This window comes from Urocitellus parryii, chromosome 1 (genome assembly GCF_045843805.1).
Source record: "Urocitellus parryii isolate mUroPar1 chromosome 1, mUroPar1.hap1, whole genome shotgun sequence".
Taxonomy (NCBI): Eukaryota; Metazoa; Chordata; class Mammalia; order Rodentia; family Sciuridae; genus Urocitellus; species Urocitellus parryii.
The window spans coordinates 112,657,544-112,680,783 of NC_135531.1; the positions used below are offsets into that span (position 1 = coordinate 112,657,544).

The 23,240-nt window shown below is 31.3% G+C and overlaps 1 protein-coding gene across 2 annotated transcripts in view; it reads right to left on the reverse strand.

Moving 5' to 3' along the window:
- Snx2 (sorting nexin 2) overlaps window positions 1-23,240 on the reverse strand; it is a 76,625-nt gene that overhangs the window by 12,753 nt on the left and 40,632 nt on the right. Inside the window, exons 1-11 of one of the 2 annotated variants that reach the window (XM_026396204.2) lie at window positions 21,059-21,169; window positions 16,780-16,801; window positions 15,918-16,081; window positions 13,608-13,674; window positions 13,420-13,463; window positions 11,974-12,115; window positions 8,179-8,257; window positions 3,415-3,490; window positions 2,375-2,488; window positions 2,028-2,121; window positions 94-299 (exon numbers count right to left, since the gene is read on the reverse strand). In XM_026396204.2, coding sequence (XP_026251989.1) covers window positions 94-299; window positions 2,028-2,121; window positions 2,375-2,488; window positions 3,415-3,490; window positions 8,179-8,257; window positions 11,974-12,115; window positions 13,420-13,463; window positions 13,608-13,674; window positions 15,918-16,081; window positions 16,780-16,801; window positions 21,059-21,085 — 1,035 coding nt within the window. In that variant the 5' untranslated portion in view covers window positions 21,086-21,169. Of the gene's footprint in view, window positions 1-93; window positions 300-2,027; window positions 2,122-2,374; window positions 2,489-3,414; window positions 3,491-8,178; window positions 8,258-11,973; window positions 12,116-13,419; window positions 13,464-13,607; window positions 13,675-15,917; window positions 16,082-16,779; window positions 16,802-21,058; window positions 21,177-23,240 lie in introns of those variants that run through there. The other variant, XM_026396203.2, reaches the window with a different exon arrangement.

A 23,240-nucleotide genomic window follows, 5' to 3' on the forward strand; every position in this document is an offset into this window, starting at 1 on the left:
CATACTTACATACATGCCTAATTGGAAACCACATTCTTTTTAAAGCAAACTATACTGAAGCAAAGGCAAGAAAGATTGCAAAACAGGGCTTACTTTCACTGCGGCAATAAGACGAATATAGTCGCTAAGTAGTTCCGAAAACATGTAAAAGTCAGCAAAAGCTTGTTCTTGATGTAACTGGTCTATCTTCTCCTCAACCTCTGCAAGCTGAGACAGAGCTCTAGATAAAGCAGTATGATCCTCAGAATTACCTAACATGGCAGCACTTTTAGCAAAGGCAGCTGTGTTGGCTGAAAGTTCTGAAATAAAAAAAGGGCTTACTTGAAGCATTTGTTAGTAAAATTATAAAACATTGTATTGATTTTCTACATTCTCTCCAAATTTTATGTACTGATGAACTGGTTGAATAATATTTTAAATTAATTAACAGAAATAGTTACTAAAATGCCTTAAGCAATAGTGCAAAATGCTCACAAAGCTACTGAAAATTAATAATCACTGCTGACGCTGGGAATGTAGCTAAGTGTTAGAGTGCTTGCTTAACATGTACAAGGCCATGGATTTGATTCCCAGCACTGCAAAAAAAGGAAAAAAAAACAAAGAAAACAAAAATGAATTATTGCTTATGTTTTCAGGTTATATACTATATTTAAATAAATAAAACATAACAATCTTCCTTTTCTCCCCCAAATACTCATTCTTTGTCCATTCCTAAAAAAACATAAGAAATGCATTTTTAATAAGTGAAGCATTAAGGTTATGATTGATTTATACTACATTCTTTGGCCTTTAAACATTTGTCACTGAAAATAATGTCTGCAATTTTTAATGAGAATATTATTTAGCTAATCAAAGAAAAATAAGGTAGAATTGTAGATAAAATTCATGTCCACCTTTGTCTTTTTTTCTTTCTTGTGGAATAATTTTCCATAAAATACTTTCTAAAAAAGATTTTTCGCATGACCATTTTGGATATTTCAATTAAAAAAAATTTACAGGATGCGGGCTGGGGATGTGGCTCAAGCGGTAGCGCGCTCGCCTGGCATGCGTGCGGCCTGGGTTCGATCCTCAGCACCACATACCAACAAAGATGTTGTGTCTGCCGAGAACTAAAAAATAAATATTAAAAATTATCTCTCTCTCTCTCTCTCTTTCTCTCCTCTCTCACTCTCTCTAAAAAAAAAAAAAAAAAATTTATAGGATGGATGCTACCAACAACTAGCAATTACATTGCCTGAAAATTGTTGTTACTCTACATTGTACAGAATCTAAAAGAACCTTCATAGCCCACTCCCTAAAACATGTGTAATACAAATGACAAACCTGTGACAAAATACTTTCAATAATAAATGTATTAGTAGGTTTCTGTTAATTATCTTAACAAAATGTATTACTAGTAATGTCACATACTAAATTACTTATTAAATATTTTGGAAAACTGATAAAGCCTCGATGTCTTTAAAATTAACATATCCCCACCCCACCAAAAAACCCCACTTCATTGTGGATTAAAAACTTACAACTCAAAATTTATGGGAAGTTTTATGCCCCATGCCAGCCAAAGAAGCAAAAACAAAAACAAAAACCTCATATTTTTAAATACTTTCGTTTGAAAACGAAGAAAATACTTCAAAATGTTTTCCAGGAAATAGAGGCAGAAAGCAAATACTTTCATGAAAATTTTCAAACACCAATTTTGGAATCTCTCATGTTTTAAATATAATTAAAGTTACCAATGAGACAACTTCATCTGTTAAACTGTAAATACATCAACAAGGAATTAATCAAATGAATAATAGTTTTCATCCAAAATTCAAATATATTTTATATGAGCTTCTATACCTAAACCAGAAGTTAGATAAAAATAAAACAAAATTTTTAGTAATGAAATTAAAACAGAAGGCACTCTTAAACTATTATTTCTCTCTTCCTTAATAACTTCAGAATATGCATTTTTAGTAAAATTTAAATAAAACATTTTCATTAGTTTTATAATGGTAAACATACAAGCAACAAAGTAAACAAACCTTTTCTATGACAGACCAAGGCTTCCACACTGGCATGAAGTTTCCTAAGTTGCTGGTCTAGATTCTCAAATTGCTGTTGCTTTTCTTCAAACCACTAAGAAAAAAATGAAAAATGGGGTTAATTTAGGAAGAACAAACCACTGTAAATTAGGTTACCAATACCAAGCTACATTCCTTGTTTTAAAGCAACAAATTAAACGTATATAACCATGGTGGTCATCTGATGTGGCTGAGAACTAAACTCAATAAGCAAATTAATATCCTATTTTCTACTTGTACAGCTTTAAAATGCAATTGTTGGGCTCATTAATTCATCTCATTATTCAAGTCGAAAAATCAGCTCTTACTGCATCCGATTCATTCATCTTGATTGTCATTTTGTTGACAGCGTCGGCAGCCTTATTCACCATCCTCAATATTCCTGCTCCACTCAGAGCCTGAGTATTAACTGCTCTAGGCAGCTGGAATTGAATGACAAATAAGGGCAAACAAACCGGTTAAAAGCCTAGAGGTTTAACTGGGCACAAAAGGGATCCCTCCCTTCCTAAAATAAAAAAAAAAAAAAGAAAAGAAAAAAAAAGAGGCTGTATTTTCTTCACTCTCATACATTTCAATAGTGAGATCTAATTTCTCAAATACACTACTTGTACATTCTCAAAGGAAAACTTAAAAAATAGACTTTCCATTTGCTTTTCTTCTGTACGTTTACATTTAGATGGAACAAACACCATTTGTCAAAATATATTAAGAAATTGCCAAGTATCCTAACACTGGCCACCTGTTTGCTAGCAGAAATAAGCTGTTTATAAGAAAAGAAGAAAGTCTTGAGAAAAATCTCCTTATGTTCAGTTAGGATCATGCGGTTTTGAGTTTTTAAAAAATTCTGAGACAATTCCTTAAAAAAAACCTCAAGCACTAACAATTAGAATTCTTAACTGTTATTAAAAGCCCAAAATGTACCAAACATCTCAAAATATAAAGAGTAGCATGGTTATAGTTCAGGCTTTTCATTTGCATTTTGAAACCTTAATAAAGATATTAGAATGCAGACACATATTCAACTTTGTCTAAAAATAAAGTCTGAATAAATTTATTTCAACAAGATACCTAACTAACAACTTAGGGCATTTGAAGTTAGTTTATAAATCATTCTGTTTAACTTGGTTTTAAATTTTCAAGAAAGGGACTGATCATCCTATAAATATCAACTTTAAAAAGAAACTATTTTGCTAGTAATTTAGTTAAGTAATTAATTCATTAGGTGAAAAAAACCCACTGCCTTATTTCATCTATTAATCCAATTATTTACTGATTATTCTTATATAAATTATAATGATAAATACAAATGAGAAACTTCATATATAAAAATTTAAAGTAAAAAAAATACCTCTGAACTTTCCAAGAACTGCCTTAAATCAGGATCCTGTAGTAAAGTTGGATGTTTTACTGTTCTTTGAAGATACCTAGATTTAAGAATAAAATTTCTCCCTTTATTAGTATTTTAAATTGTATTTCAACAAAATAAAAATTTTAAAATGCAGTAAAAAGGTGTCCTCAGTCTGCCCCTTATTAGTCTACTCTCACTATAATTAATTAGAATCTTATAACATTCTACTAATTAAAAAGCTTTTTGTTAATCTTTAAAAAATTGACATAATACCTTTTTCATAATTAAGTAAGAAATGGCAGAGAATAAGGATAAAAGTGGGAAGTGGTTAAATCATTTATCAAACTTCTTACTATAAAGTATTAGAATTTAAAAGGTTATATGAGTTTAATAATTTCATATTTAGATATAGTTAATATTGTTTCTAGTTACAATTTTAGAGTCCTAAGATACATATTTCTATATTTTACATATATGAAACACACACACATTTTTTTAAAACTTAACAAGAGTAATTGCTATCATTACCAAAATTCAAAACAGTCTACCAATGTTTTGCTTGTTAACAGATTTAAATTACACAATCAACTCTGGCACACAACTGAAGTTTCTTTAATAATTGTATTTTTAAGTTTTTGATACTTCTGTAAATATGATATATAAAGTAGAAATGAAAAAGCAATAGAGAAACATTATTATCAAAATCACTGTTAGCTCTGGGTGCAGTTAACACATACCTATAATTCTTGTTTAGTCTCTTTCTCCACAGCCAAACTCTATACAATAATCGTAATTATTTTATCAATGTTTAAATGTTAATCTGTCTTTACACATTTATGTAAATCATATACCATATTAAGCTTCATTATAAATTGGTAGTTCACATAAGAAGTTATTATGCTAGAAACAGATCATTTAGTAGATATGTGGTTTAAAAGAATTTTATTGCTTATGTAATAGAGCCAAAAGAAAAATGCAGTGAGAACATTAACTTTAAAGTTTAAAATAAGTTGGTATCATCCCACTAGAATTTGACTTATAATTTTAATAATGAAATTCCCCCAACTCTATTAAAGAAATTATTTTAATTGTTTGTACTATATATTACCTAAAGGCAGTTTGCATAAGTTGTTCAATTTAGTGCTTGCAAATAACAGGCAATTACATATTTGTAAAATGAACAAGTAGAAAGGAAGACAAAACATCTGATACTTAATCTTTAAGAACACTTCAACATTTCACCCTAAATGAAAATATCTAATACTACCTATATTCTGAAATAGTTTTCCAAAGTGATTTCTAGTCCTATGAACTACTCCATCAAAAAGATTAATTCTAAAAATGTTTGAAATATAATACATACATACACCTTTCTTTAAGATTCATATTGACTGCTATCAAGTTGGTGCTCTAAGTCCAATAGGAAATAAACCTGGTATAACTGTTAAATCCTGTGTTAATAAAACTCTGTTGACTATAGATCCCATTTTTCATCCTACCACTTATTAGCTTTCTGAGGAATCAGTTTTGGAAAAGTATATTCTAGAAAAGAACAGTAAAACTTTTCCTTCTTTTTTAAGGAAAGAGCAACTAACTAAAAATATATGTATAGCTTATATCATGTTATAATTGAGAACAGAAGTGTAAACTGGATTTTAAAACAATAAGCATTCATATATATACACCAATTCAGAAATAATATCAGAGAAAGCTATAAATATAAAAATATAAAAAAAGGATGAAGAGAAGCCTTGAGTTCAATCCCTAGCATTCCCCTCCCCAAAACCAAAACCAAAACCAAAAAACAGAATGAAAAGAAAAGAAAAAAAAAGATGAGAAGTGCTAATGATGAGAATAGAAAGGCAGAAAGAGTCTGGGTCTTGAATGACATTCATTTGTTCATTCGACAAATATTTACAGAGCACTTACTATATGTTAGGTATTGTTCTGGGTACCTGCAATACATCATTCAACAAGACACACTGAGATGTTTTCCCCAGTGGAGCTTAAGAGTTTAGAAAAAGACAAACTATAAATATAACAAACATAAATTATGTAGGATTTGAAAAGGCAGCAAGTGCTATAAAAAAGAACCAAAGATGTAAGACATGGTGGTTGCAATTTAAATAGGTCAGAATGAAGCTGAAGATCAGAACAGACTTCAAGGAAACATTTACAACTGAAGAAGGGATGGGAGTCAGCATGCAGATGCCTAAAGAACAAAAGCATTCTAGGCAGAGTGAAAATCCCTGGAGTGCAAAAAGATCAGTGTGGCCTAGAGCACAGTGAGTGATCAAGGAAAATATAAGATCAAATAGATAACAGAGTGGGAAATACAGGTCAGGAAAACTTGGGAGTCTGTTATAAGGACTTTGACTTATATTGATTGAAATCAGATATTAATATGATCTGATTTATGTTTTTAAAGGATTATGCTAGCTGCTATATTTGAAAAAAAAAGAAAAGAAAAGAAAAAAAAAGTAGAACTGCCAAAGATGAAAGTGACGAGACCAATTAGGAAACTACTGCAGTTAATTAAGACCTTTGGGCCAGTAGTCACTAGACTGATGAGAAATGGTTATGTTCCAGATATCAGATGGAAGCACTAGCATTCCCTGATGAATTAGATAATTCTGAACAGCTTCCTATCTCCAAATTTCTTAATATGAAAGAGTAGATTAACTAATCTATACTAACTTCTTAGATCTTGCCAATTGGGTTTTTAGGTTCTTGAGACAAACACAATTCTGATTCACTTACACTTTAAAGTTAAGAAAGGTTATATTTAAGTAACTTGCCCAAGATCACAGAGTGTAGGACAGTATAGACTTGAATTACAAAATGAATTATAAATCTTGTATGCTATTATTATGCTCCTCCAAATTTCTAAGCATATATTTGCCAAAGTGTATTCTTGCCTATAAAATAAATTCACTATATGTTAAGATAAGGTACAAAGTACTCTTAAGAAAATCAAGCAAGCTATCTTAGGTATACTTTTAATAAAGTAGTCTCTGCTTACTTTATTGAATATGGCATAGAGTGATACTTGGTTATTTCACTCTTCCTAACTTGTAATACCAGATGTTTACTTTTTCATTAAAAATAGTCATCTGGATTCTCTAAATTAAATAAATAAAGTGAAACACAAAGAAATATTTCCCTGATTACTAGAGGCCTGCTCTAATGTTTAAAAATTTTTAAATGTCACTTGAAATTCACTTTTATAAGTCAGATATATAAAAGGGTAAAAAAATGCAGTTTTAAAATCTTGTACACATTATAAAACTGTGTTCAAGAAGTGAATAAAACTGGTTATGACAGAAGAAATGGGATTAGGGTAAAGCTAAAGAAATGAATTCCTTTGCTTCTGTATGTTTATGCTTATATTTTCTGTAGTCATTTTTTTCTAGAGGAACAACTTTTCCTTATATGTTATACTAAGTGTTTTATGCTACATGGAGTATATACATGGAATGTTTTATACTACATAGAGGTATGCTAAGTACTATATAATGCCATCAAGTTAGAAGAAAGTAGAACGTAAAAATAAATTATATGTCCTTGGTACAATAAATCTTCATTAAGTTCCTTATCAAGCATGCCATCTGAAATATTTCAAATTTACTCATAGAAAAATAAGACTTGAAAGGTTTCTCAAAGGGTCATGGTTACACTTTCAGGAAGGACTAAGTGAAATCAAGGCAGAACATTATGTACCTTTATTCTTAAAAATATTCTGTCTGTATCCCCTACCTACAATACAATCAATTCTAATGGCCAACCTAAACTTCTGCAATTTCAATTTTCTTGGGAATTGCTGATTTCATAAATACAATTCTACCTTCTAGTATTCTCTAGCATAAGATTTTAAAATTGCATATTCTTTAGTTTTTCTTACTGCATGCTGTTTAAACCTGACTTTTCTGTGGCATTTTTAAAAAATGTGAACAATTTATTACTAAACACAAGAAATAAGTTGCCTTGAAAATAGTTTAAAAAAATACCTGGGGTGGGGGTGGGGGTTGTGGTGTATGTGTGTGTGTATCCTTAAAGCCTGTCTACCTACCCCAATACTGATTTTAAGCTAAAAGGGAAGTAATTACCATGATAGGTTCTGAAAAGTCAAGGACAGTTTCAAATTTGTTTTCTCATTTTTAGCATAGCATGGAAGGAAAAAATACACAAAAATAAGGGGAATACATTGCAATTTTCATTGTACTGAATAATGTTCATACCATATATGCTATAACTTCCTAAGAATCTAAATACCAAAGTGGGATTATTTTTACCCAAACCTTTTTTTTTTTTCCTGTAGTGTTGTGGATTTAAACCAGGGCCTCACCCATGCTAGGCAAGAACTCTATTACTGAGTTATTACATCCTCAGCCCTATCCAAACATTTTATCTACTCTTTATCCCCAATCACAACTACCATGTTTTCCTTTACAAGTCTAGAAGTTTCTTAGTGCCTTGGTATCTACATCTATGATATAATTCTATCCTCATTTAACTCATATATTTATATTCCTGCTTATAGCATATGAAGCAAAACAGATGTTATTTTGTTAGACTATTCATGAGGATTAATAGAATCACAACAAATACATTATTGTACTGCTAAAAGAAGCAATTTTTAAAAGTTTAAAGTACTCTTAAGAGCCATCAAGTGGTAGTTAAAAAAAATAAGCATTAAAATACAGTTGTATCATAAGTAATAAATTAGACTTATGAGAGTAATGAAGTATTACTATCTAGAATTACCTTTCAAGAGCTGCTCTCCGTTTTTCTACGAACTCTGTGGATGATGAATCTTCTTTACCTACTTTAACCTTGGTCATACCTTTGAAGAAGTTGAGAGTTGAGATGATTTTACTGTGAAAAAGTCTTTTATGACCATTTCTTCACAATTTAAAATATACTTTGAATTTGAACTTAACAAAAAAAGCTTCTAAGTTGGTAACTGCTATGTTCCTTAAAAAGCAAAACATTTTGAAAAATTAAATCTCATGATATGCTAACATTTCTACTTGGTAAATAAATAATTAGGTAATTAGGACACGAGAGAACAGATAAAACAGAAAATGAGCTATTTGTAGTTTCTTGACCCGTACTGATTATTTATACAAAAACTTACATCAAAAAGTTCTTTATCTGCAATATTTTACACTCCTGGTATATTCAAAAGTTTTTACATTATAATGTACATTATGGAATCTTTAAGGCAGTTAATTATGAGCAATAAATAAGGCTCTTTACTTTCAGGATGACGTAAATAAAGATAAACTTAACCCATGAATTTACTAAATTTTCCCCTGATTCAGATTCAAAGAGCATGTTCTTGTTTATTTATCAAAACTTTGTTTTTAGGCAGGGTCTCACTGATATTGCTCAGGCTCACCTTGGACTCCTAAAGCTCAAGTAATTCTCCTACCTTAGCCTCTCAAATAGCTGGGACTATAGGCATATGCCATCACAACCAGCACATGACAGGTTTCCTAACAGTTGAAAGAATAAGCACATTCACAGAGACATTTAGAACACATCAAATTTTGAAAATAAAAATCAGGTTAATTGGGCTTGGGGTGTAGCCAACTGGCAGCCAGAGCATGTACTTAGCATGTGGAGGCACTGGGTTCAATTCCCAGCACCAAAAGAAAACAAAAAAACCAAAAATGTTAATTATTTCTATATTGTCAACTTTAATGTTAATATATTAGGCTGCAGATCCCCCACCACTCCTTTTCCTTTCAAACATGTTTTCTGAAGAAATGAAGTACTGATACAAGCTGTAGCATGGAAGAATCATGAAAAAACAATACTAAATAGATGAAGCCCATCACCAAGAACCATATATTGCTTGATTCCCTTTATATAAAAAATCCTGAACAGGCAAATCCGCAGAGAAGGACAGTACATTAGCATCTTTAAAAACATTTTATAAAAAACTATGTAATTCTTATTCAGATTGATATATTTGGTGAATAATTAACATATACCACCATTAATGTTTTGTTTCTAAAAATCTCATTAAAATATAAAGGTTTGAAAAGGAAAACTCAGACAACTGAAATTATGGACCTACACATATGGACCTACTGCATATGGGATGTTAATTATTTCAGATATTTTATATACCCATAAAAAAAAAATCCCACAACTATGTAATTCTTTGCTTCTTTTTTTCTTCATTTATCCTCTCATCTGTAAAGGCAACCATTATGGCACATTGTGGGAAAATAAAACAACAATTTATCTTAATTGGTTCACTCTTAAAATTTTCAACTTGTTTTTCTAATAGTTTATATAGAATAGTATTTTTTAGTCAAATGAGGTCCTATTAAGTGGCAATGGTTATGTGCAATGCCTTCTTGGCAAAAAGTAACCACTCTTATTCCACTATTTAATACTTGAAAAACACTGTTTATGTAATTAAAACTCTTTTAATTTCTTAGACAATATATTCATTTTTATTTAAAAGTTAATAAATAACAAGACATTTATAAAATGACTAGATACTGTGTTGGCTGGCTACCAGAAAGTTCAAAGATTAATTTGTCATTTATCTTTAATAACTGTTCAAGATTTTAGGAAAAAATTGTTTTACTTGGATTCATCCTACATTTCTTGACTATATTTTCCCTGCTAATTTCTTTATTGATATACATTTTCATTATTACATGTAGTTGCCTCAATCCTTTTCTTGAATGAAGTAGTATATAAATAACTTTTAAGCAATTTAAATCTACTTTAAATGTCTTTTAGACAATTCTACAATAATATAGCATTAAAAGTTATATAGCTCAGTTGGTAGAGTGTTTGCTCAAGGTCCTGGGTTTAATGCCCAGCACCATGGGGGGGGGGGGAGTTATATTTAAAAAACAGAAAGATGGGGCTAGGAGTATAGCTTAGTGGTAGAGTACAGGGCCCTGGGTTCAATCTCCTGCCACAAACAAAATAATACATAAAAGTTTTCTTTTTTAGGTAAAGAACAAAAACAAATTAAAAAAATTAAAAAGCAAGAAATGAGTGGAATTTTATAAAGGTTAGCTAATGTGTTATATCACAATAAATGAGTATAGAAGCACAGAAGAACAAAGCTATTTTTCTATTAAGGTAGAAATTAGAATTTACAAAAAGTTTTTAAATTTTTTGTCTTATTAAATGTTTTTGTCATAAAATTTCTTTCACAAATTTTGTGTAACATAAAGTAAGTTTATTACTTTTAAATAAATAAGATTAAATAATTTTTTCAAATACAGTAAGTATCAACAGATGTAGCCCACATAAGCAAACGCTCTCTTAAGACTCTTTAATAAATTTTAAGAATGCAGGTCCTAGGAATGCAGCTCAGTAATAAAGTGCTTGCTTAATATACACAAGGCCCTGGGTTCAATCCCCAGCACTGAAGAGAGAAAGGAAGAGAAGAGAAGAGAAAGGAAAGAAGGCAAGCAAACAAGCAAGAAAGAAAAAGGAAATAAAGGGTTCTTGAGACCAAAAAGTTGAAGAACTACTCAACTAGATTTATGAATTTTAAAAGAGAGAAAATATATTACAAACTCATCAGGTTTCAAATGAATGATATCAATAAAACTGCTTTCAGGGCTGGGGCTGTAGCTCAGTGGCAGAGTGCTTGCCTCGAATGCATGACAACTAAAAAATAGTAAAAACCTTTTTTAAAAAAACATGCTTTTCAAGTCAAATGTTTAAAAAAGTAAAAACTAATAATTTAAAAATCAGCAAAATTCATTTCAAATATTTTTCAGAATAATCATCTCAAGTATAAAGAAAAGTTGAAGAAAGAAAAAAAAGGACTGATAAAAGACTGGATAATACTTAAAAATTGTTTTTGATTTTTTTTCTTTTAATATTTTTAAATTGTCAATGGACCTTTATTTTATTTATTTATATGCAGTGCTGAGAATCAAACCCAGAGTCTCACATATATTATACAAGCACTGCACCACTGAGCCACAACCCCAGTCCAATACTAAAAAATTTTAAGAAATGGAGGTTTTCCTCTTCTTTTTAAATTTTTTGCATTTTCTTAACTAAATATTACTGGTATAAATAGAATAGTTTTTAAATATTAAATTGAGGTATAAAATAAACTAAGATAAGTTTAAATAGTTTTTATATAAGCAAGGCTAACTCAAATGTTCTTTTTGGACAATATAAGGCTAGGGTCCAAATACCTCCACCTCTTTGAAAATTGTTAATATATTAATAACATTAAGTATTCTGAGTGTGACTCAGTAAAATGGTATTCTACTTCCCCTAAAAGGTTACGGTTTGTAACTGCTTTCAACTTGGTAAATTTTAACCCAATATTCAAAACCTGAACCCGTAGGTGTTAGAAAATAAAACTACTAGCTATATATTCTTATATAATAAGAATAATTCTTATATAATAATATTATATTCTTATATAATAAATGCACAATTATCATAATAGAACATTTAAATTATCTCTACAACTGAGATGGTGGTAATGAATGATTCTGGAATGCATAAATGTATACAGTTAAAAGGGATTTTTTTTTGCTTACTCATGCTTACCTACTATACTCTTCTCCGGGGCAGGTGGTACAATATAACCAACGTGTAAATACTTGCTTGCTAATTTGCTGTGCAAACCAAGAAAATCACTGAATCTTCTTTTAACTGAAAATTCACTCTTGCTGAACATGGAAAGAGAAGTCTAAAAGTGAAGAATAAGTATTTCAAATTTTAACAGTACAGAATTATTCAGAATTTAATGCTATAAATAATTACGCGCGCACACACACACACACACACACACACACACACACACACACTGCTCTCCTTTGCAAAAGAACGCAGAGTATCTAATGTGGTACATAGACTTCTAACAATTCAAAAAACTAAATAACAACAACAACAACAAAACCCAAATGATTGTTTCCGTTAATGAATTTTAAATCTTTACCTCTGGCACAGATCTCCTTCTAAGTTTCAGTCCAAATATTTCCAAAATGCCTAAGGGACACCTCCTCTTAAATCTCATTGACATCTCAAACTCACTATATTTTCCCCTACTCAAACACAAGTTCCATAAAAAAAGAGCACTTGACTGTACTGTTAACTAATACTAATATACTTCTTGCTTGTAACAGAGGCTAACACCATAGTAAAGTACTTAATAAACATTTGTTTACTGAATTAACAAATCTTATCTCACACTCACTTTGTTCCTCCCTACCTGTCTTTTTAGAGAGATCACTTTCACAATTACAAAGTTCCTCTATTTAGTAACTTAGGTATCCCTCTTCTTATTCCTTACATCTAGGTCTAAGAAGCCATTTATTTTTCTCACTTCCAGAACCATTTCCTTAGTGTCAAGCATTATTTCTTATACCTGGGACTGCTGCAAAACACTCTATTTTAAGATGTGATAATTTAATAATAGTAGTGGCCTCTTAACTGGCAATCCTGACCTCTACCTTGACCCTTCCAATTCATATTGAGGCCACAGAGATCTCTCTAAAACAAAAATCTAAGAGTGTTATACTCTTGCTTAAACCTCTTTCATGGCTTTCCATTATACTTAAGATGAAACCCAAATTCCTATGAAAGCTCATGGCCAAACAATTCAATTATGAACCACTTCTTACAGATCCTAGAAAACAAAATGCTTTCATTACTAAGATTTTTCACCAGCAAATTCCTATGCCAGCAACAAACGTTCTACTACTTTCTTTTCATCTCCCACAAATCACTCCCCTCATATTTGTCTTGGTTTAGATATTACTTTGCTCAGAAGTTTTTCCTGACTCTTGGGTCTAGATTAATTCCCTTCCTGCATACTCAAACAGAACACTCAACCTATGAAATTACTTACAACTCACTGTAACAATTTCTTAGCAATTTTTATGTAAAGATAGCCTTTACAAAGACAGGGTTCATGTCAACCATAATCACTGTCATATTCTCTACTATATATAGTAAGGGGTCAATATTTTATTAAAAGAGTCAAAGGCTTACCTTTGTTGTTACTCTATATGCCATGTAAGCATTCATGCCATCACCTATAAGTCAAATATTATTTTTAAAACCACATGCTTAAAAACAGTACCATTTTAATACTGTAATGACATATTTAGTTAAAAGGGGGGGGCATAACAGTCAAACTAATAAAAAAGAGGTACAAAATATAATTAATATTGACTCACCAACTTTTTCTGGATCAGACACACCGATTTCTATATCAAAAATATCTCCATTTGCTTCTTCTTCAATCTAGAAAAGAATAATTACTTTTTATGTTAAAGAAGATTCCAATTTATATTATTGTCATAACACTAAGAACTATAATTTTTACCATATATATTCTAGTAGGGTGTCATAAAAATATTTTAAGAAGTCACTGAAAAAAAACACAATAAAAGCTTTCACATTTCCTGATTATATAAAGAAACAGAATAAAATATACAAATAACAGGATAAGGATTATTTGGAGAAGTAATGCAAAAATCTCATGTCTTCAAAATTCCTCAGATGTAGAAAAAATATTTTCACTTTCTGTACAAAAACTGTGGAATTTTTTTTGTCCAATATACTGAATCTTTGTATTCATACTTTTAAAATTATTAACTCCTTATTTTTAATACCAGTATTTCTTCAAGTTAGAGCTGTTTCTAAATAATTAGGAGATAGTCATTACTTTCACCAGTAGAATCTTACATACTTGCAAAAAATTATTATACCTAAAAGCAACATTAGCATTGTGATTTTTCTAAATACCAAGTGAAGACACATTCCTCTTGAAGCCAATGAAAGAACTACAAAGTTCAATTTTAAAAAGCAGTCAGTAGAAAAAAATGATAACCCTGTAAGACTGTAGAAAAGACCTTTTAAATGCTTTTATAAAGCAACTGGATAGCAGTTCTGCAAGAAAGTTTTGTTATTATAAAAAAGCTCTGAGATTATTAACTTAGCAAAATTTTCAAGGCAATAACAATCTATCCATAAAAAAGTTGAGTTTTTCTAACTGAAATCTTTTCTTCAATGATTGCCTTTTTGTATATTTTTTAAAATATTTTTTTAGATGTAGATAGACATAATACCTTTATTTTATTTATTTATCTTTATGATGTGCTGAGGATCACACTCAGTGCTTCATATTGGCTAGGCAAGCACTTTACTATTGAGCTGTAACCCCAGACCTCTTCTATGTTTTTTAAGTAAAACTTTTTTGAATTATAACACATACAGAAAAGTATATAAATTGGTACAGCTCAATATACTTTCATAAAGTGTATACATCTTTCTAAACTCAACCAAAGTCAGAAAAAAACACTATTAATCAGTCCAGAAGGCCCTTTTACATTCTCCTATAGTCATAATCTTTCTTCGCCCTACCAATATAACTACTATCCTGACTTCTAACTCTGTTCACTAGCTTTTTTTTTTTTTCTTTTAAAAGTTCATTTCATGGAATCATGTATAAGTACTCATTTCTGTCTTATTTCCCTTAATATTATACTTGTTAGATCATTCACATTTTTGCTTGTGGGTATGTGATTGTTACTTAATTGTGGTCATTTAAATGATCTATTTCTTTAAGAATGACTTTTTTTTGGCTTTGTTTTTGGTGGGGATAGAATCAGGGGACACTCTATCATTGAGTTACATCCCTCATCCTTTGTATTTTTGTATATTTAAGACAGGATCTTGATAGGTTGACGAGCGAGGCTGGTCTCAAAATTGTGATCCTCCTCCTTCAGTCTCTAGAGTAGCTGTGATTATAGGAGTGTGCCACCGTATCTGGCCTATGTGGATGACTTTTAAATATGTAATTTTGTCACTTAAATAACCTCCACTCCATGATTTTTTTCCTTTTCCAAATGCATCTTAACAAAAATTATTGCCAAAACATGAGATTGTATCTTCAATTGATTTATAGTCCTTCCTTTTAAAAATAAATGCTACATAACAACTTTTAAGTACCAACTTTATTTATTACATTCTTTTACAAATAAAATTACTCAAAATACCACTTTACTGTGATTAACAGTTTTCAAAATACTTTCATATATTACCTGACCAACATAGGAGTCCTCAGAGGCACACATTATCATTATTAAGATCAGAAATGCCAGGACTGGAGTTGTAGCTCAGTGGTAGAAAATTTGCCTACCATATATATGGCACTGGGTTTGATCCTCAGCACCACATAGAAATACATAAAATAATAAAGGTAATTGTGTCCATCTACAACTAAAAATATTTTTTTAAAAATCACAAATGACAAACTACTTAAGAAGGTTAAATAATATGCCCAAGTTACTGGGTTAAAAAGCGGTAGCGATAAAATCAGAATCAAGATCTTTCAACTTCTTTAATCTATATTCTTTTTCTAATAGGTTTAAAAGGCTTTGATTAGGAATGACTAATAGTACAGTGATGTGATGTTAAGTGAGGAGCAAAATAAAAAAGGTACAATTTACATATTAATTTAAAATATGAACACTTTTCTATACCTCTTCCCTGGATCTATCGAAGATCACAGGAGCAGACATACTCTTTGATTCAATTCTAGGAGCAATGAGTGCAGTAGGGGTGACAGGTGTGACTGCAGGAGAAGGTTCCGAGGAGAGTATTGGTTCCCTTTCTGGGCTGTCCAAAGAAACTTCTTCTGTGGCTTCTAAACACAAATTAAACAAGTTTAAGGAAACTGCAACAAACTTCCAAAACTATACAGCAGTTAATGAATCATGAATAATATTATATACTACCCACAAATATCCAAATAACATAATTTTAAAATTGTCATGATGAAAGAATTTTCTGAATTTAGTTGTTTATCATATCTTTAAAAACAAACAGGAATTTTGTTGGTTTCAGGAAGAATTGTTTTAAGTCAGCTTAAATGACTATACTACTGGAAATTATCTATACTACTAGATGTGGAAAGCAAAGATGTGGACAATTCCACATTCATTTGTGTTTGATTTTATAATATATCTTATGCTTACAGTAACTTACCTCCCAAACATTTTATTCAGACTAATATTATGATTATTTTATACATAGGAACACAAATGTTAGGGCACAAGGCTGCCAAGAACTATACCAACTGGGATTAAAAATTGGTTATGGAAAAGCCACAGAATTAGTAACCTAAAGCAATTAATTGCCAAAGATTACGGGGTATTAAATGAATACACATATATGACGCAAAGCAAACAGGTGTTTAGGTTTTAATTAAAAATGCTCATTCACTTGAAACAAAAATCTAAAATATATTTAAAATCAAACCATATCAATAAGCTGATGTCTATAGGCTATGTAATATTGTGCTAAATGCAATGGAGAAACACAAAGAAATGGAAAATATCATACCTGCCCTCAGGGAGTTTATAATCTAGTTGGGAAAACAAGACATGTGGCATGTTAAATAATAATAAGAGACTTACGAGAACAATAAGAATATTACAGGACATTTATTGCTATACCAACTATAGAATAAACACTACAATTTGAGTAGAGACAGAAGACAATACTTTAGGCTGTGGAAATCTGGAAATAATTTGTAAAACTGATCTGAGGAAATTGAGATAGGCACAGAAAAAAATGAGAGAAAATTCCAAGAAAACAGAATAATAGCATAAGCAAAAAGCAGAGTAAGGAAAGTAAAAATTACAGTGACCATAATGTAAACCACAGTTGCACTGGTCTGCAGAACTGATACCAGGAAAAGGAAAGCAAGATTATAAGGGAAACTCATGACCAGACCAGTGATTTCTTTTTTTCTTTTTTTAACCTTTATTTTATTTATTTATTTTTATGTGGTGCTGAGGATAGAACCCAGGGCCTCTCACATGCTGGGCGAGCGCTCTACCACTTAGCCACAAACCCAGCCCCCAGACCAGTGATTTCTAACCTGAGATTCTTATATCCTACAGGTTTAGAAAGGTAGTAATTGTAGTCAATGTGCCATTTTAATTTTAATACCTCAAAAAGTATATCTGCCTGAAAAAAGGTTGTACAGGTTGACAACGTTATCAAGTTATTCTTATTGGTTACCTAATGTTGATATAACCATTGTTATGGATCCCTTTATATTTTTTTATTAAAAGAAAAATAATAACTAAATTTTTTAAAACTGTGGTAATCAGAGGAAGAATGGACTACACATGATATAGACTACAGAAGACTCAATAAAACAGAAAGCTTTTATATAACTTCAGGTTATGAAGATTGCTGGCATTTATTATTATTTTTTTAAGAAATGAAAATAATGAGCAATATGAGAAAGTAAAAAACAAAATCAGTACATTGAAGCTAGAAGGTGTTAAGATATTTAATCTACAAACAATGAGCAAAACAACAAACACCAAAACAAACTGCAAACAAAACAAAAAACTCCAAAAGTATCTGAAGAGGCATGGTTACTGCAACAGACTCATATATAAAACAAAACAAAGACACCCCCCCCAAAAAAAAAACCTCTATGAAATAGTAACTTTATTAGACATCAGTACAGATAAAGTCATTTCAATTTTTTAATTACATTTTATATCATTGACACTGGGTTTGGTATTCTTTGCACTAACAGGCTGCTTCATAAATGCTAGCAAATTACAAAATAAATAAAGCTAAATATTGATTTATGTAGATAATATGGAAAGTGAAACCCAAAAAAAAAGTAAACAGATTTAGATTTAGCATAGTAATATAAAGTCTGTTTTAAATCGCTTTCATGACTTCTTTTAGATTTGACATTAATATACCAGAAATTCACAAGGCTTAATTTAAACCAGACCTAAAGGTTCAAGGTGATGTCCTGTGGGCATTAACTACAAAGATTGACTTTTCCTTAGAGACATACTTTGAGGACAAATATAAATTGACTATGTCAATGTCAGCTAATTAATACTTCACTCATATAGATTCCAGAGAATATTTTTTAAAAAGGAATATTTGTTACCCTTGGCATGACCTGTTGAACAGCACAAGTGAAATAAGCTTGATCGTGTGGCAGAAACAAGTTCTAAAAGTCTAGGGCAATTTCAGTATTGGCAAGTTGTTCACCCTCATTTATTCCCCTAGGGCAGTTTCCTAAAGGATGTTCAATTAAGCACTGGTGTAGGACATAACAAATGAAGGAAAAGCATTTGGTGAACATTGTCTATGAACACTAAAGACTTTAACACCCATTATTTGAAACGCTACCTAAAACTTAGCACACGTAACAGTATGATCTAATTTCTTTTTTTTTTTTAAATGTTCCTCTTAGTTTAATTCTTTTTTTTTTTTTAAAGAGAGAGAGAGAAAGGAGAGAGGGAGGGAGGGAGGAAGGGAGAGAGAGAGAGAGAGAGAGAGAGAGAGAGAGAGAGAGAGAGAGAGAGAGAGAATTTTGATATTTATTTTTTAGTTTTTGGCAGACACAACATCTTTGTTGGTATGTGGTGCTGAGGATCGAACCCGGGCCGCACGCATGCCAGGTGAGTGCGCTACTGCTTGAGCCACATCCCCAGCCCCATGATCTAATTTCTTTAAGGCTTTAAATCAAAATGGCTAGGTTGCTAGAGCAAGATCTATAATCTACTCACTGATATAGGAAAAACAAGCATATGTTCTCATTACTGGAAAAGTTTTCACCATCCTGAAAACACATGCTACTCTCTATTCTGGTTTTCTAGAACCATTTATCCATGGAAGAAGTGATATACCCGCTTAAACTGCATTATAATAAGAACATAGTATAATATTAAATCATTTATAGAAAAATATTTAGTTTAGGCCTTTGATCACCTAATGTTATTATGCAATATAGGTGAGTTTAAAATAAAAGATGAAGCATAGAAAGCATATTTGAAGGTTAACAAAAAACAGATTACTACATTTATTGTTCTTTAGTTGTTTCTCCTTTTTATTTTAAAACAAATATTGACAATTACTATATTTGAATCAGAGTATTTAATATAGTCTCCAAGGTAAAGTAAAAGAGTGTAAACATTTTCCAAATTGAGCTATGTAGGCAAATATCATTGTATAGTTCTCGCACCAAGAAAGCTGATCAGTTATGCATGCTATTTAAAAAACAACAACTTTTCCTTGCACAGGTATACATACACAAAGTTATTGTTATCATAAAGTTTCAGTAATCTCATTTATTCTGAGACTAGTTAAAAAGTTTAATATAATGAATAATACAAGAAAACTCTATGCATTAACCTACACTGTCAAGAGGAATAAATTAAATTCTAGATTCAGAACTGCTTAGTAGAGAAAGGACTTTAGTCATCTCAGCTTAAAATGCAAATGCCATGAAAGTGCTTTTGATAATTGTCTGAAAAAATTCTACTAAATGGAATAAAAAAAAGAACACTGAAATACTATAATTCTCATTAACTATGACTGGACTCTAAGTTGTTAGAAGACTTTGGGGTAAAAAAATAGATACGTGGTATCAAAATTTTCTTTTTAAAAATTTGTTCTGATTAATAAATGACAGTAGAATGCATTTTGACACACTGCACACAAATGGAGCACAACCTCTCATTCCTCTGACTGTACATGGTGCAGAAAGTCACACCAGTAATGTAATCATACATGTATATAGGCATGTATATAGGGTAATAATGTCTGCCTTTACTGTGGTATCATAATTTTCTAACATAGCAACCTACAGGAATTCATCTGTGGTAAAACTTTTCATTGAACTAATCAAGCTGGAAATTATATAGACCTTAGTGATGAAGAACTGTGACTTCAAACATATTTGTACAAAAAATAACAGTGGTTTGAATATGGGACCACTTTAAAAGTTGAACACACATTATTAAAGTTTAAAGGAAAGCCAATTCAACTAATTGTTAATATTTTAATTTGTGGGCTGGGGATGTGGCTCAAGCGGTAGCACGCTCGCCTGGCATGCGTATGGCCCGGGTTCGATCCTCAGCACCACATACAAAGATGTTGTGTCTGCCGAAAACTTAAAAAATAAATAATAAAAATTCTCTCTCTCTCTCTAAAAATATATATAAATTTTAATTTGTTTCAATAACCTTAAGATTTTGCTTTTTAAATATTAAAACATTAATTTGTAACTAAATTTTAGCCAAGGCATAGTTGTTTTTGAAGAGTCCAATGCTTTTTTTTTTCCCCAGTTAGGATAAGTACACCAAATTTTGCCTCTATATGTACAATAAATTCCTCCAATATCAATTGATTCACCTAAAAGTAAGCCAAAATAAAATAGGAAGTATAGCAACTTATTAAAAGATTCCAAATATAAATAAAATATAAGGTGACTTTGCAATCCATAGTTTAATTCTGCTTTGTGACAACTTGCTAATTAAAAAAAAAAATAGAATCGCTACTTTTTGAAATTTGAATACCACAATCATTAGTCTTTTGAGTTTAAGGACTGACTAAAACAATAAATTATAGCATGAAATTTATTTCCAAATTCTTAAAACTAAGAAAGGATATCAGTTTTGCTTCTCTAATAAGTCCATATATTTCACAGAATAATCTAATAGGAAATTCCCCTTAAGTTGTTATAAGAAGAGCTAAAACTAATACACAGAGTTTACGTTTTGCTTTAGAGAATATTTTATCATAGAATATCTAACTAACTACTGTTAAACAAATAAAAAGATATGATAATTACCTGCAAAAAGATCTTCTCTGTCATCATCTAGTACAACTTCTGCAGGTTTTGGGCCATTAGAGTTTGCACTGATATCTTCTGCAGGAAGACTAGCTGGTTCTGGAGAAGATGGGCTCGACTATTAAAAAGAACAATAATTGATAATAGATTGGGTGTTTATAACTGTTGTAATTATGTCCTATACACTAGAGAAACAGAATGTCCTCTCATTAAGAACGACTATTTTCTCCTGTCAAGAATAAACCCAAAACATACTTTTAATTAACTCCTTTCTTAACCAAAATTCACTTCAGATTTTAAAAAGAAACCCTTTGTCAGCCATTCCCTTAGAGGCACTAATTTATCACATTGAGTTATGATTAACAAAACCAAATTTAACACTTCCATCATCATAGACAACAGAATCAAAATCAGGCAAGCCCCTTGATTTTTAAAAAAAAAAAATTATTATTTTATTTTCTTACACAAATGGAGCACAACTTTTCATTTCTCCAGTTGTACATGATGTAGAGTCACACCATTTGTGCAATCACACCCATACACAGGGGCAATAATGTCCATTTCATTCCACCATCTCCCCGCCATACAACCCCCAACACCTCTGCCCAATCCAAAGTTCCTCCATTCTTTGCTTGTCACCCACCCCCATTATGGATCAGAATCCACTATCAGAGAAAACATTTGTCCCTTGATTTTTAAGAATCCATGCTTTTGAGCCAAGTGGGGTGGCACACACATGTAATTCTAGCAGCTAGGGAGGCTGAGGCAGGAGGAACATGAGTTCTAGTCAGCCTAGCAATTTAGTGAGGTCCTAAGCAACTCATCAAGACCCTGCATCTGAATAAGATATAAAAAAGGGCTGGGAATGTGGCTCAGTGGTTAAGTGGCCCTGGATTTAATTCTTCTGTACCACTCCCCAATCCCCCCCATCAACAACAAAAGAATATATGCTTTTGTTTCTGCTATGATCATGTTTGTTTCTCTGGTGGTGGAAGATATACCCAAACATCAAAATTCCATGCAACTCAACAGATGTAAAAAACATTACATGTGCAGGAAGTTCAAAGCACTACTTATTCTGAGAGGAAGGTGTAATACAAGTTAAATTTATTATTTTTTTAACCTATTTATTTATTTACTTTTGCATTACAATTCTTTTTTTTTAAAGAGAGAGAGAGAGAGAGAGAGAGAGAGAGAGAGAGAGAGAGAGAATTTTAATATTTATTTTTTTTTTTTAGTTTTTGGCAGACAACATCTTTGTTGGTATGTGGTGCTGAGGATCGACCCGGGCCGCACGCATGCCAGGCGAGCGTGCTACCGCTTGAGCCATATCCCCAGCCCTGCATTACAATTCTTAATACACCTTTATACTACAATTTATCATATCTCTGATTATATATAGTATGTTGGCACCAAATTCACACCTTCATACATGTATTTTGTATAATGATAAGGGTCTCCTTTCACCATTCATGCTATTCCCCTTCTCCCTCCCTTTCCCTTCCACCCCTATTCCCTATCAAGAGGTAATCTTCCTCCCTTGCTCACCCTCCCTACTAGTTGAATTTAAATGCCATTTTTCTAAGGTTTCTAGAGTTTCAAACTAAAAAATAGGCCCTCAGTCAAAACCCAAAACATTTACATTTCACTTAAGCTAAACACTACTTTTGTACTTCTTGGTTTTTTTGTTTTATTTTGTTTTTGGTACTGGGAATTGATCCTGGGGGCACTTAACCACTGAACCACATCCCCAGCCCCTTTTTTGTATTTTATTTGAATTGCTTAGGGCCTCACTAAGTTGCTGAGACTGGCTTTGTATTTGCAATCCTCCTGCCTCAGCCTCCAGAGCCACTGGGATTATAGGCAAGAGCCACGAGCCCAGCCTGTACTTCTTAATCTTAAGTATATTGACCAACACAATTACTACAGCACAACTTTTAATTTTATCAGTTTTCCTTGTAATAGTTAAAACCAACAGTCTTAAAAAATTAAAGCTTTCTAAAACAATTTTATAAAAGTATAACACAATAGAGAAATTTTTATATATCAACACAAGAATTCAGATCAAGACAGAACACTACCATCAAGCCCAGAGATTCCACTAATCCTCCTTTTCCAATATTTACCATGGAGGCTTCTACCAGCATGGATTAGTTTTTCATGTTTTTGCTCTTCATATAAT